Here is a 12,738-nt window from a genome sequence, read left to right as displayed (position 1 = left end):
TCCCCAACATTCTGTGTGATTCTGTGATTCTACTCTCTTACTGTTGGGTAAAAGGCAGCAGAGAAAATACAGGATGCTTTCATGGTAGTTATGAGGTGGCTTCTGTGAGTCTTGTCTGTGTGCTTGCACATCGAACACTTTCTTATTTCTCTGGACTGTTTTGCATCCCTGTTCTTTGGTACCATGTGTGCAGTGTGGCTTCCTGGTGGCTGAGACTTACAGTGTGTGTAATCAGCTCTCGGTGTGCCAGGGCTGAGGGAGGTTCCCTTTAACCTGACTTCCAGCCCAAGCATGCTAGAAGGACAGTATAATGACCACTGCAAAATCTGAAGACAGTGGATCTGTGGCTGCTTTTACCTTTCCATTGGCTATGGGACCTGCCCATTTCTGCTGCCACATTCTTCATTTCTGTTAGCACCTTTGTTTTAATTAATTCTTATGGTTTTTTGTCCCTCAGCCGCGATAGCCCCCTGTTCGATTTCATCGAGAGCTGCCTGAGAAACAAGCACGAGATGGTGGTCTATGAAGCTGCATCTGCCATCGTTAACCTGCCCAACTGCACTGCCAAAGAGCTGGCTCCGGCTGTCTCAGGTAAATGAGGTGCTCACGGCAGTAGCCAGCGGATTTTGGGCTGGCAGTGGTGACACCTGCTGATTGTCCCAAGAAACAAGGACCTTGTGTAGTTTCAGGCTTGTATTGCTGCTGTACCCTTTGTTGCTTTATGCTGCTGCTGAGAACTTGTGGTGTGTGTGAATAGCTTTGCTCCCATAAAGGTATTTGCCTGGTGTGTGGAAATGTGGATTACTGGTGGGGTCTTGTTTCTGTGAAACAGGGCTGAATCCTAACTGATAAATCTCCCTGCTTTAGACTGAGAGTAACTGTGTGAGAAGCCAAGGTGTTGGGGTCCTGCTTTCCCAGATCAGTCCAGTACAAAGGTTCTCCTGAGCTGGGATTGTTGGCAGGTGGGGAGGCTGTGTGTCACCTCTCTGCACAGGGAGGGTGCCCTTCATGGGCCAGCGCTGGGAGAGGAACAGGGTTTGAGTAGAAATGGAGAACAGCAGTTCAAATTGAATTAATAGGAAAGTTGACAAGGTGATAAAATTGTCTTTCAAGAGGAGTGAAGGATAGCAGTGCCATGGGAAAAGAGGAAGGTTGGTGAGAGCTAATTGTCAGCTGGGATGTGTGGCAAAGGGGACAACAGAGAGGGAGGGAGGAAGCTGGTAAATTCACAGTTGCTTCTTAAGCATGCTTGTAGTTATCTTGTGCTCGCTGCTGTCTCTTCATTGTCACTCTTGCTTTAGGTATGAAATGCTTCTCGATAATAAATTGCCTAAACATCTGCCTTTGGTTTTCCCACCTTGCAGTTTTGCAGCTGTTCTGCAGCTCCCCGAAAGCAGCGCTGAGATACGCAGCCGTCCGTACCCTCAACAAGGTAGGAGCTGGTATCCTGGGAGCTGGAACAGCTCCTCATGTGCAGGGAGGTGCAGACTTCAGAAGAGAAAGGGCACCAGATTATGTGGTGATTTTGTGTGAATAAGCTTTACCCTGGGCTACAGCCTTACATTTCATTGCTTCCTGAGTGAAATAAAACTTCAAAGAACACATTGCAGAAGGAGGAAAAAAAAAAGGCAATCATTTTCACAGGTCTCTAAGAGTCCTGGTCTTGTGTTACTCTGAGCTTCCTGTGGTGAAGGAGCTGCTTGTGAAACAGAGATCAAACCTTGATGCTGCTTCTTGCCTGCTCCATGGCAATCTTTGCCCCAGCTTTTTCCTGGGCTTTGTAAACTCTAAAACCCAAAAAGACAGAACAGCAGCGTCTGGTAATTGCTGTGCTTCCACCCACAAAGCTGTTCTGCTCGCTGATTTTTTGTTGGGAGTTCATAGCTTGCTTTTCTTAGCATATAGAGGAGAATGAGAGTTTAAAATAGTAAAAGATGGTTTATTACTGCTGCTCTTCCAGCGAGAGATGCAATTCTGCAGGAAGAAAGAGCTTGTTACTTTAACCTCAGATTAGTTGTTTGTCTGGGATGACCCTTGTGTACAGTCTGTAGCATTTATTTTTACAGGAAGGAGTGAGAGCTTATAGAGACTTGGTGGATTTTGCCAGCTGGACCTTTTGCATCTGTTGAGTGATTTCCACTCTTCCTTCTCTGCTCTAGGTGGCCATGAAGCACCCATCTGCTGTGACTGCCTGTAATCTAGACCTGGAGAACCTTGTGACCGACTCCAACCGCAGCATAGCCACCCTGGCCATCACCACGCTGCTGAAAACGGGCAGTGAGAGCAGCATTGACCGGCTCATGAAGCAGATCTCCTCTTTCATGTCAGAAATCTCAGATGAGTTCAAAGTAAGGAAGTGAGGAGGAGGGAGGGAGCGATGGGCACGGAGTTTCCTGAAGAAACCCCTTGGTCTTTATCCATGTTTGTGTGTGCACTCTGAAACCTGCATGGAGCTGCTTCGAGGAGCTGGGCTGCAGAGTATTTGTAGAGAAGAGAGAGACTCTGAGGCTGTTGGCCTAAGCTGTGCCTTGGTCATACAGCACCCAGCTCCAAAGTCACATGCTCTCTGCTGGGAAGACACCCTTTGAGAATTAGATCTCTTTCTTCTTTCCAGTGGGTGTGGGTTTTTGCTAGGGGCTGACCAGTGCATAAAGATCCATCTCTTCCACTTCCCAGGATTGTACCTCCTGGAACTTCGTTTGTTGCATAAGTAAAGGCAAAACTGTAGTTTCCAGGCTAGGAACCAGCACAAAATTGACACAATTACACTATTTTTTCCTGCCTGGTGAGACAGAATCCTTTTTCACTTGCTCCCTCTTTCCCCCAGGTTGTAGTGGTGCAGGCCATCAATGCTCTGTGTCAGAAGTACCCTCGCAAGCACGCCGTCCTCATGAACTTTCTCTTCACTATGCTTCGGGAAGAGGTGAGTTTGCAGGACAAATACTTTGTGTTCCTTGTTTGTAGGCATGAACTGCAGGATGGCACGGTGGCCCCTGTGAGAGTCAAGCCTTTACTGATAATGCTGTGCAGTCAGAGCCTCTCTCTAAAAGACTGGCAGTCTAACTGGCAGAAATGGCCAGCTATGCACAACAGTTATGTGCATACTACCAGGCATATTTTTAATGTGGTTTTCATTCTTTGATTTTTCTGGGGGTTTATTAACTCTCAAAGCAAATGCAGGCAACAGCAGATCTGTTGGCAGTTCCATGTGTGTTTCACATTTGAACCAGCTTTCTTTTATACTTTGACAGCAAATTCCAAGAAGTTTTGTCTTGTACACAAAGATTCAGTAGCAACCTATTTATTGATGACACGGGACCACTTTTGTTCTGCTCTCTGTGCTGTGGCAGTGAAGGGATCACGAGTACCTATAACCATTCTCTGCATTCAGTCAGACATAAATTACAGAAAGACAGCTTTACAGAGGTTTGCTGAGGCCATTTCTAAATGAGCTAACATGCCTGCAACACAGCTGGCACCGCTGCTTGCTCTGACATCACTTTCTACCAATTACAGCCTCTCGTTTGGGAACAACCCAGAGCATCTCATTTTGCTCTTGTGAAAAATGGACCGTTCTCCTTTCCCAGATTTTGTGTGGGTGGATGGTATCATTCTGAATATGGTTTTGTAGTTCAAACCATTCTGGTTTAAAGCTTTTTTTTTTAATCCAAAGTAGCTCCAGAAAGATCCCCCAAATGCCCAGCACTGTGTGTGTAATTGGCAGAAGGCAGCGTGCTGTTTAATCCCCTGGTGTGTATTGAGGACAGTAGTAAATAATGTCCAAAGATAACCAGGTATTAACGGCATGTCAGGTTATGAGGTGTGCCTGGGGAGGTATTAATTGCCTGTCTTCCCACACTAATGGAGCTGTTTTCTGAGTCCTGCTGTGGCAGATATGAGCTTTAATATATTTCTCTTGTGATTCATCCTGAGATGTCTGGTGCTGAATGGGGGAAGGTTGGGTTTTTTCTCCTCCCATATGGCTGGTTTTATGTACTAATTCTAGCAGCAGAGGATTTTGAAGGAGAGATAAACCCTTCAGGTGAATGGATTCTTTTAGCCTCTTTAGGACTTGGGTTTTTTTTTTCCCTTCACTGGAGCCATTCTGAAGGGAGCTGGCAAGGGGCCCTGGATATTAGTTGGCCCTCTGGGTATAAAGAAGGTCAAAAGTGGGGGCAGCATTACTGCCCTTCTCCTTTCAAACACAGATTAAAAGCACTGACGTGTGTGATGCTTTCAAAGGAAATTCTTTCCTGTCTGGCTGGTTCAGAGTCTCTAAAATACTTTGACATTTCCAGCTGAGCAGTTCCCTTTTGCTTCTTAGGGTGGCTTTGAATACAAGCGAGCCATCGTGGACTGCATCATCAGCATCATTGAGGAGAACTCGGAGAGCAAAGAGACAGGCCTGTCTCATCTCTGTGAATTCATTGAGGACTGCGAGTTCACTGTGCTGGCCACCCGTATCCTCCACCTTTTGGGGCAGGAAGGGCCCAAAACGAACAACCCCTCCAAATACATCCGCTTCATCTACAACAGGGTTGTCCTGGAGCACGAAGAAGTCCGGGCAGGTAAGAGACAGAGCCAGAAAGCTGTCTGCCCCATGACAGATCTTCAGGGAAATACAGTGTATGAACACCTCTGCTTTTGGGGATTGTGGTTTGCTCTAGTCCTGAGCAGATCTTTTTACACATCAAAGGTCCTGCAGCAGCATTGATGGAAGAGGTGGCCTGCAGCTGAGAAATGGGGAAGGATATGCAGTGACTCTGAAACTAGACAGAAGTTTGCAGGCACTTCGCTGCAATACATCTGCCTCTTTCTAGCCACAGTAATGCTTTGTACTACTCCTAGTGTTTCTGACATGGCATTTGATCAAGGATAGGAAATGGAGGAAAATTCAGTTTATTTTTTTGCTTTCTAATTCTGTTTTCATGACTTATGCTACAGGTGCTGTAAGTGCCCTGGCCAAGTTTGGAGCACAGAATGAGGAGATGTTACCCAGTATCTTGGTGTTACTGAAAAGGTGAGTTGTACCTCAGAGTTTCTCAACATGCTGGGTGAAAAACTCCGTTCACTTGAGAGCTTATTAGCATTCCCATGGAGGTCTCGTCTCTTCTAGCTGTGAATCTGAGAAGGTGCAGTGGGTACCTGGGACCTTGTGATGGGATCACCACTGCATTCAGCACCACAAAGTGGACAGAAGCCAAGTGTGGCAGATGATTGCTTTTCTAACACAATTACTAGTAGATGGATGGCATGTTCTTTCTGGCCCTGTAAGGTGGCTTAGTCACCTGGATTAATTCGTGTGGACTCTGCTGCCTTGCACTGAAGAAAGTTTTCCACTTTTCTCTCAGGTGTGTGATGGATGATGACAACGAAGTGAGAGACAGAGCCACCTTCTACCTGAATGTTCTGGAGCAGAAGCAGAAAGCCCTCAATGCTGGCTACATCCTGAATGGTAATGCAGGAAGTCCTCAGAACAGATCTGCACCTCTTTCCTGGTTTAACAAGTGACAAAGAGCTGGCATTATCTGTGGTCTTAGTGACCTATTCCTTCTCTCTCCAGGTTTGACGGTGTCCATCCCTGGCCTGGAGAGGGCTCTGCATCAGTACACCCTGGAACCCTCTGAGAAACCCTTTGACTTGAAATCTGTTCCTTTGGCAACAGCTCCTATCGTCGAGCAAAGAGCAGGTGAGGAACAGTCCACTGAATGGTGGTCAAAACTGCTAGTTATTCCCTTGCAGCTCCAGCCCTCAGACAACAGACTGCATTGGGCTTGCTGGAAATTGCTGAGCTCCATTCTATTTGAATTCTGTGGGATTACATCTTCTGTAAAGACTAAGGGCAGCAAATCTGGTTGCTCCCACATTAGTGTTTTGGGTTAGTCCTGCTGCTTATAATAGTAATAGTCAGTAATCCTTATTGGAGCTGCTGCAGTTCCAAAGGTGTTTGGGAAGCTAGATATGGGTGTCTAGTCCATAGCAAGATGAGAAATGAACCCCCTTCCTTTCCTTACTCAAACCCTTCTCCAGACATTAATCTCTTTTCTGATTTAATTACTTCTTACTCTTTACCTTCAAATCTTCTGGGTTTTTTGTGTTTGTTTTTTTCTTCCTCCTGCAGAAAATGCCCCTGTTACCGTACAGCCAGAGAAGGTGGCAGCGACACGGCAAGAAATATTCCAAGGTAAACTGATGCAAGGCCTTTCCTACAGCTGTGTGTGAGAATGAAATACCACCTCTCAGTGAGCCTGCCTGTCCCCTCTAGCTTTTTCCTATCTCCCTTCAGAGTGACATGGGCTCCCAGCTTTAAGTCATTCCTAGGGGTAGGGGTGCCTGCAGTCCTGTTCTGTCTAGATTGCAATAAATGTGGGCAAAGGATGACTCTGCCTTTAATTTTAAAAGTCCCTAGTGAATGTTTAATCAATGTTTGATGGATAGTTCCTTGCTGCAGCAGCTTCTGGCAGCTTTCATGTGGGCTTTGAAATGGCTAACACCTTCCTGTGGACTGGGGAAGGCAATGGTTTTTGTGTCCTCTGTTTCAGAGCAACTGGGGGCAATCCCGGAGTTCCGGGGACTGGGCCCACTCTTCAAGTCTTCTGCAGAGCCTGTCGCCCTGACAGAGCTGGAAACGGAGTATGTGGTTCGTTGCACCAAGCACACATTTGTCAGCCACATGGTGTTCCAGGTAAGTAGCTATGGCATGTGGTGCTGAAAGAGGATTGGAAAATAAGCTCCTACCAGTTAAAAGCTCCACTGGGAAGAAATAGCTCAGAGATATCTGAGTTCAAAGCACATCACTGCAATGAGGAGTCCTTAGTTTCTCATCCAGGGCAGCAGAGCCCCACAAAATTAAATTAGGAAGCGTGTGTGTGTGTGGCTGAGCCGTGGTTACAGGAACAGCCAAAATAAGTCGGACAGGCACTAGGTGGGGCTATTCTCACTGAGCAGTTGGCAAGGGGAGCTCTGTTCTTTCTTCGGGGTCCCCAGGCACCTCCTTTGGGCATAACAGAGTAAAGCTTTATCTGAGAGGCTGAAAAGGGAACCCATGAAAGGGACACGGTAGGGGAAAGCTCTTCATCCCCTACAGTTTGCTTTAGCCTGTGTAGTACAGGTGCTTGTTTCTGTACATCTTGGCCTTGGCTGTACCACCCTGCTGCTACGTATGAGATGTTAGGATTGATGTGCCAGCATCTTTGCCTGGGCCTCAGGGAGTTCAAGGCACAGAGAGTCCTACACTGGCTTGTGAGCAGCAGTGTTTTGTCTTTAGCCAGCTCCTTCCTTGAAGGCTCAGAACTGCTTACACAATCCTCGTAGGGGTTCATCTTTGTTTCTGTTGTCCGTCCACCAGATGCAGTTGTATGAGGGTAAGTGACTTGTCATTTCAACTGGAACAAAGTCTAATCAGCAATTTTGGAGTTGCTGAAATGATCAAGCTTGCTGAAGCTTGCTCAAACTGTCCCTAGTTTGAGCCATGCAAAGGATCATCTTCCCTTCTGCGATGGGGCACTGTGTCCCTGTAGCATCAAGCAAGAAGATACAGGTGACACAGTACTCACATTTCCATACAGCAAAGTGTTAACCTGGGAATTACTGTCCTGGGAGGAAGGACAAAGTACATTTAGAGGAAAAAGTTCCCTGCTGACTGGTGAACTGCAACAGGCAGAAGCTGACACATCCCTGCCCTTGCTGAATTTGTGCTTCTGCCTGGGTTGCAGAGGGTGGGCATTGGATAATTGTGTGCTGCTTCATTTTAAGTGCGAGGGGGGAAGGGGGAAGTTTGCTGGAGCCCTGCAGGGTGTTAGTTTCTTCCCAAAAGCATTTCAATGAGTAGTTTTTAGTCATAGTTGCTCTGTGACTGAACTGGAACATGTGAGCCCTGTAACAAGCCAGCTGATGGTGAGATGCACTGTTGAAACACAAAGAACTAGAGGTTCACACGTTGATGCCACACTCCCACTCTGCCTAAAGTGAGTCTGCTATTAGATCTATAGCTAGCAGCTTCAAGCTGTTGCTGCTCTCCCCTTCCCTGTTTAGTTTGACTGCACGAACACCCTGAATGATCAGATCCTGGAGAATGTCACGGTGCAGATGGAGCCAACAGAGGGGTATGAGGTCATTGGCTATGTACCTGCCAAAACCCTGATGTACAACCAGCCAGGTACCTGCTACACGCTGGTGGCACTGTCTGAAGAGGATCCAACAGCAGGTAAACAGTTGCCCTTTGTGTTTTCCTGACGTCCCCCAAATTAAGTGTACTGTATTGCTCGCCCCCACGCATTCCACCTTGCATCCTAGCCAGATATTTATAGCCTGTGTGTGGGTGCAGCCCTGAGTGATGCTGAGCTGACTTCTCTTTGCTGTTTGGGGGCTGTCAGGCCTCCCTTCTCCTCTCCTGGTTCCCTTCTGCTGTAGCATTGTCGATCGGGCTATGAGAGCTGGCAGATGAGCATTCAGCTCTCTGCTGAGTTATTGCCCACACACCCTGCCACGTCCTTTAGCCTGTCTGTTGTAAAGTGCTGTGAGTGCCCCAGTGCTCTGAGTAGCAAAGGGGTATTTCAGATAAACCGCATAGAATTTCAGGGATGTCAATTTGAACTGCACATCCCCTCATTTGGCACTGTCCAGAGCATGAATCAGGCCTTACCTGTGCTTTGTTCTCCCTGGTTTATGTTCTGGAACTGCTCACCTGTGTGTGTTGCTGCTGTTCACCCAGTTCACTCAGGGATGAGTCATCACTTCCTCTCCCAGCCGAGTGGTATTACTCAGCTGCTGTGTTACAGTGCAAGGTGGTTTCATTTCAGAGGTGTATGAACCCATCTCTAGATAAGGATCTTGCCTCTTCACAAGTTGCTGGTGGGACATGTTTAGTTAGTGTTCCCAACACAACTTGAGGTTCATCAGTAATAGCACTTGGTCTGAGGATTAAGGTCTTGTACAACTAGCATGAACCTGTCTTTATCACTCTTTGCCTTAATATTAGAAATAAATACCTTGTCCTTGAGAGACAGAAACTGTCGGAGAGCCCTCTTTAGGTAACTGGCTAAGCCTGTGCTGCTGACAGTGAGGAGGAGAACCCAGGTGGCCCAAGTTTCCCAACCCCCTTCTGCCGCAGGAGAATGCAGATCTGGTGGTAATGTGAGCTTTGCCTTTGCCTCCCCCATCTCCAGTGGCCTGTACCTTCAGCTGCATGATGAAATTCACTGTCAAGGACTGTGATCCAAACACGGGTGAGACGGATGACGAAGGTTACGAGGATGAGTATGTGGTAAGGAGCTGGGTGTGTCCCTGGTCACGGAAACTGCAGCCATTTTGAAGGTTTTTGTGATCTGTACTTGGATCCCTGCAAGTAACTGTGACTGCTGACACTGATGTGGGCAGCATCACTTGAAGAGGGGGTTCTTGCTGTCTCTGTGGTGTCTGTTGCAGGATGCAGATGTGGGTTTGGAGAGCTCGCTCTGTCTCGTTTGAAGTATCCTCCTGTTGCTTTCTGGGTGGACACCTGACTGTGCAGGGTACCTATGTTTTGGGAGTCCATGGTGTGTCCTCCAGGCTTGGGTGGCTGTGCCCTACAGCTTCCAGTGGTTGCACGGTCACATTTGTGGAGACAGAGGGCTACTGGCCGTCTTTTGTTCTCCATAAGTTGCTCTCTGTGGTGACACAGTTAATTGCCTGGTGGCCTGCCTGATACAGGCAGCTTGCCATCCTTGTTCTTGCTCTGGGGAAGGTGGGGCTTTTCCCTCTCCAGCACTAAGACTGATAAATCACCGATGCTGCAGAAGCACCTCTGTATCATGCTCTGCCATTTCCAGGCAGGCTGTTCTACCACAAAGGAAGAAGCTGAATTTAGGCTTTATCAGAAGCTGGGACTGGCTCACAGAAGGTGGTGTTTACCCTCTGGAGAGGAAGGGATGTTGTGACACAACCTCAGCTTGACCTGTTAGCTCCAGGGGCTGTTTTCTACGCATTGCCTGTCACTGCTGTGAATCTGATTAAAGGCACTGCTGTGCAGTGAGCCACTGAGGACACAGCTATTCCCAAATGGAGTGGGGAGGGTTTTTCCCAATGGAATGTGCTAGGTTAACCCCTCTCTGCTTCCCACCAGTCATCACAGCTTTTGAGTGATATTTAAACAAACTCTTCCATGTGTTTCAACTAGAATCAGGAGGAGATTCTTTCCTGCGATTCCTCAGCAATTGCTGAGATGACTGCAGGCTGGTGTCTGGCCAGCTCTGCCCCTGACTGCTCTTCCATACGTGCTCTGGAGGGACAGGCTGGGTTCTGCCTTGCACAGACACAGTCACAGCAGCAGTTCAGCTAACCTGGCTTGCAGCGTTAGGTGGTAACATGTGTCTGACAGTGTCTCACTGTACTTTACCAGCCTACAAAACGATGGGCCAGGAAGGCAAAATACAAGCTTATGTGCATTTCAGGGAAGCAAACTCTACATCTGTGTGAGCACTTCTTAGCTTTTGTCCTCTGATTTGGGCATTTGTCTGGTGCTTTGATCTCTGTCAGTCCAAGGGCCATACTCAGAACAGGAACCTGCTTTGTAAACCCTGGACGTGGGACGACCAGTGGCTTTCCCAGGCCAAGCAAGTTGCTCAGCTAAGCATTGTTTGCATGAGCAATTCGGAAGGGGCAGGACTTGCTCTGACACATTCACAAGTGGAAGTGGAGGCTGTCTCCTACATTCACCTGATCTCAGGGAATCCACTCTAAAGCTCGCTTTGGAGAGAGCAGGGTTAGGAACAACCATGTTTCACTTGAACCTCTTCTACCACCAGCTTGAAGACCTGGAGGTAACCGTGGCAGATCACATCCAGCGAGTTCTGAAGCCAAACTTTGGAGCAGCCTGGGATGAAGTGGGTGACGAGTATGAAAAGGAAGAGACCTTTACTTTATCTGCTATTAAAACCCTGGAAGGTAAGAGGGTGCCTGAGCACAGCAGAGCTCTGAACTTTCCTGTCCCTCCAGCAGGCAGAGGCCAGAGATGCAGTCTGGCTCACTTCAGATCTCTCACAGAAAGTCTAATGGAGCAAAACCCTTCACAAGCTGTTTCACTGCAGCTGGTAAATGCAGAGCTATGGTTACTGCAGAGCTGCAGTTACTGTGATAACAAGTTAGTTCAGGTTTAAAAAAAACTCAAATTAGTTTCTGGGCCCTGTGGAGACCAGGCTGGATTGTGGGAGGCAAGAGAACATCTTGCTTTGCTCTCACACTTTACCCTCCCAAGCAGACAAACCATAGTTCAGCTGTGAGCTCCCACTTTCCTTCTGTGAAAGGAGGAGATGCTCTGACCTTAGGAATCAAGACTAATAAAAAAAGATGCAAAGAGCAGAAGACATGAGGTTGGTGGGCAGGCTTGTGGTGTAAGCCCTCTTTCATCATACATTAAAGACTCCTTTTGTCGTTTCTGAGGAGCCTGTAAAAACTCAGTCCTTTTGATGGCTTAGAAGGGTGTCCTTGTCCTGTAGCCATCCCTGTGCTTCCTTATACTGCACCTTGGGCATGAAATACCTTCCCTGAGGCCTTTTCAGATTCCTCCTGAAGATCTGTGTCTCCTTCTTTCTCCATCTGTCCCCAGAGAAGCAAGCAGGCTGTCAGGGCTGTGCAGTAACCGTGCAGCCAGCTGCACTCTCCTGCTTCCGTTGTCTGACTCATCCACCCTCCTGTTTCTGTTGCACCTTTGCTGCATCAGATAACAGAACTGCCATGTGGTGGTGGGGTTTGTGTGTGCTGCCTTTGCCTCCCTGGTGCCCTCCAAAAACACGGTAGTGGCCAATGCTGTGTGTCCCTCAGGACAAGGAACATGAACCCTAACATGTAGGGAGGGCTTGGGTCACCTTTAGATGCTCTTTGGTTGTCCCTTTTAAGACACCCATGACTTGAGGCCTGTTTGATTTATTTTTTTTCTTAACAGAGGCAGTCAGCAATATTGTGAAGTTCCTGGGGATGCAGCCCTGTGAGCGGTCGGATAAAGTACCAGATAACAAGAACTCTCACACACTGTACCTGGCAGGTGAGCTGTGGGGTGAGGCCTCTGCTTGAGGAGCAGCTCTTTGGGAGGTTGCACAGAGCTGCCTGTTGGAAATTGGGGCAGGAGTTGCTGATGGAGCCCACTGCACTCCGGGTGGGATTTGGAGGCTTGTTCCTGCCACGGTTTCTGTCTCTGCAGGTGTAGAGGGGCTGGTGTTGGGTGCTGGGGGGGTGTTGGGATCAGCCCTGGGCTCAGCTCAATGGAATTTGTTGTCTTCATGGTCTGTGGCATCCTGGTTTGGAGTGAACCTGTCGGAGAAAGGACAGCAGCCTTGCCCAGCAAAATGGATGTGTACTGGGGCTCTTAAGACGAGTGACTGATAGTCACTCAAGGAGTGCCTGGACCTCTTCTCAGCTGGAGTTTATTTTAGACTTTGCTTTCATTAGTTTTACAGTAGCAAGAGTCCCAAGTATGTTACAATGAAGGAGAACAAGGCTGCTTGAGGGTCTCTCCTGACCCACTGCTGGGGATTTGCCAGACTCCCTCTGAGAAACCTGCCCTTGCCATGCAGCTGTATTAATTTTTAAGCTTGCAGGGGAGCCCTCACTCCTTCCTCCCCCTTTCCCTTCCAGGTGTGTTCCGGGGTGGCCACGACCTCCTGGTCCGCTCTCGTCTGGTCCTGACCGACACCGTGACGATGCAGGTCACCGCCCGCAGCGGAGAGGAGCTCCCCGTGGATGTGATCATGGCTTCTGTGGGAT

At 48.2% G+C, this 12,738-nt stretch overlaps 1 protein-coding gene across 1 annotated transcript; it reads left to right on the top strand.

Moving 5' to 3' along the window:
- Positions 1–457: 457 nt before the first annotated feature.
- Positions 458–12,731, top strand: COPG1 (coat protein complex I subunit gamma 1; the record flags this gene model as incomplete). The annotated part of the gene is made up of 15 exons (XM_010165564.1): positions 458–591; positions 1,365–1,432; positions 2,160–2,348; positions 2,828–2,923; positions 4,325–4,568; positions 4,945–5,020; positions 5,352–5,455; positions 5,564–5,689; positions 6,122–6,184; positions 6,543–6,685; positions 8,035–8,206; positions 9,168–9,265; positions 10,785–10,923; positions 11,921–12,019; positions 12,610–12,731. Coding segments are annotated over 15 exons (1,873 nt in total), but the record flags the coding sequence as incomplete, so codon positions are not given.
- Between the last annotated feature and the right edge of the window lie 7 nt (positions 12,732–12,738).

Source organism: Antrostomus carolinensis, unplaced genomic scaffold (assembly GCF_000700745.2).
Source record: "Antrostomus carolinensis isolate BGI_N321 unplaced genomic scaffold, ASM70074v2 scaffold32223, whole genome shotgun sequence".
NCBI lineage: Eukaryota > Metazoa > Chordata > Aves > Caprimulgiformes > Caprimulgidae > Antrostomus > Antrostomus carolinensis.
This window is presented reverse-complemented; position numbering and strand designations above follow the sequence as displayed.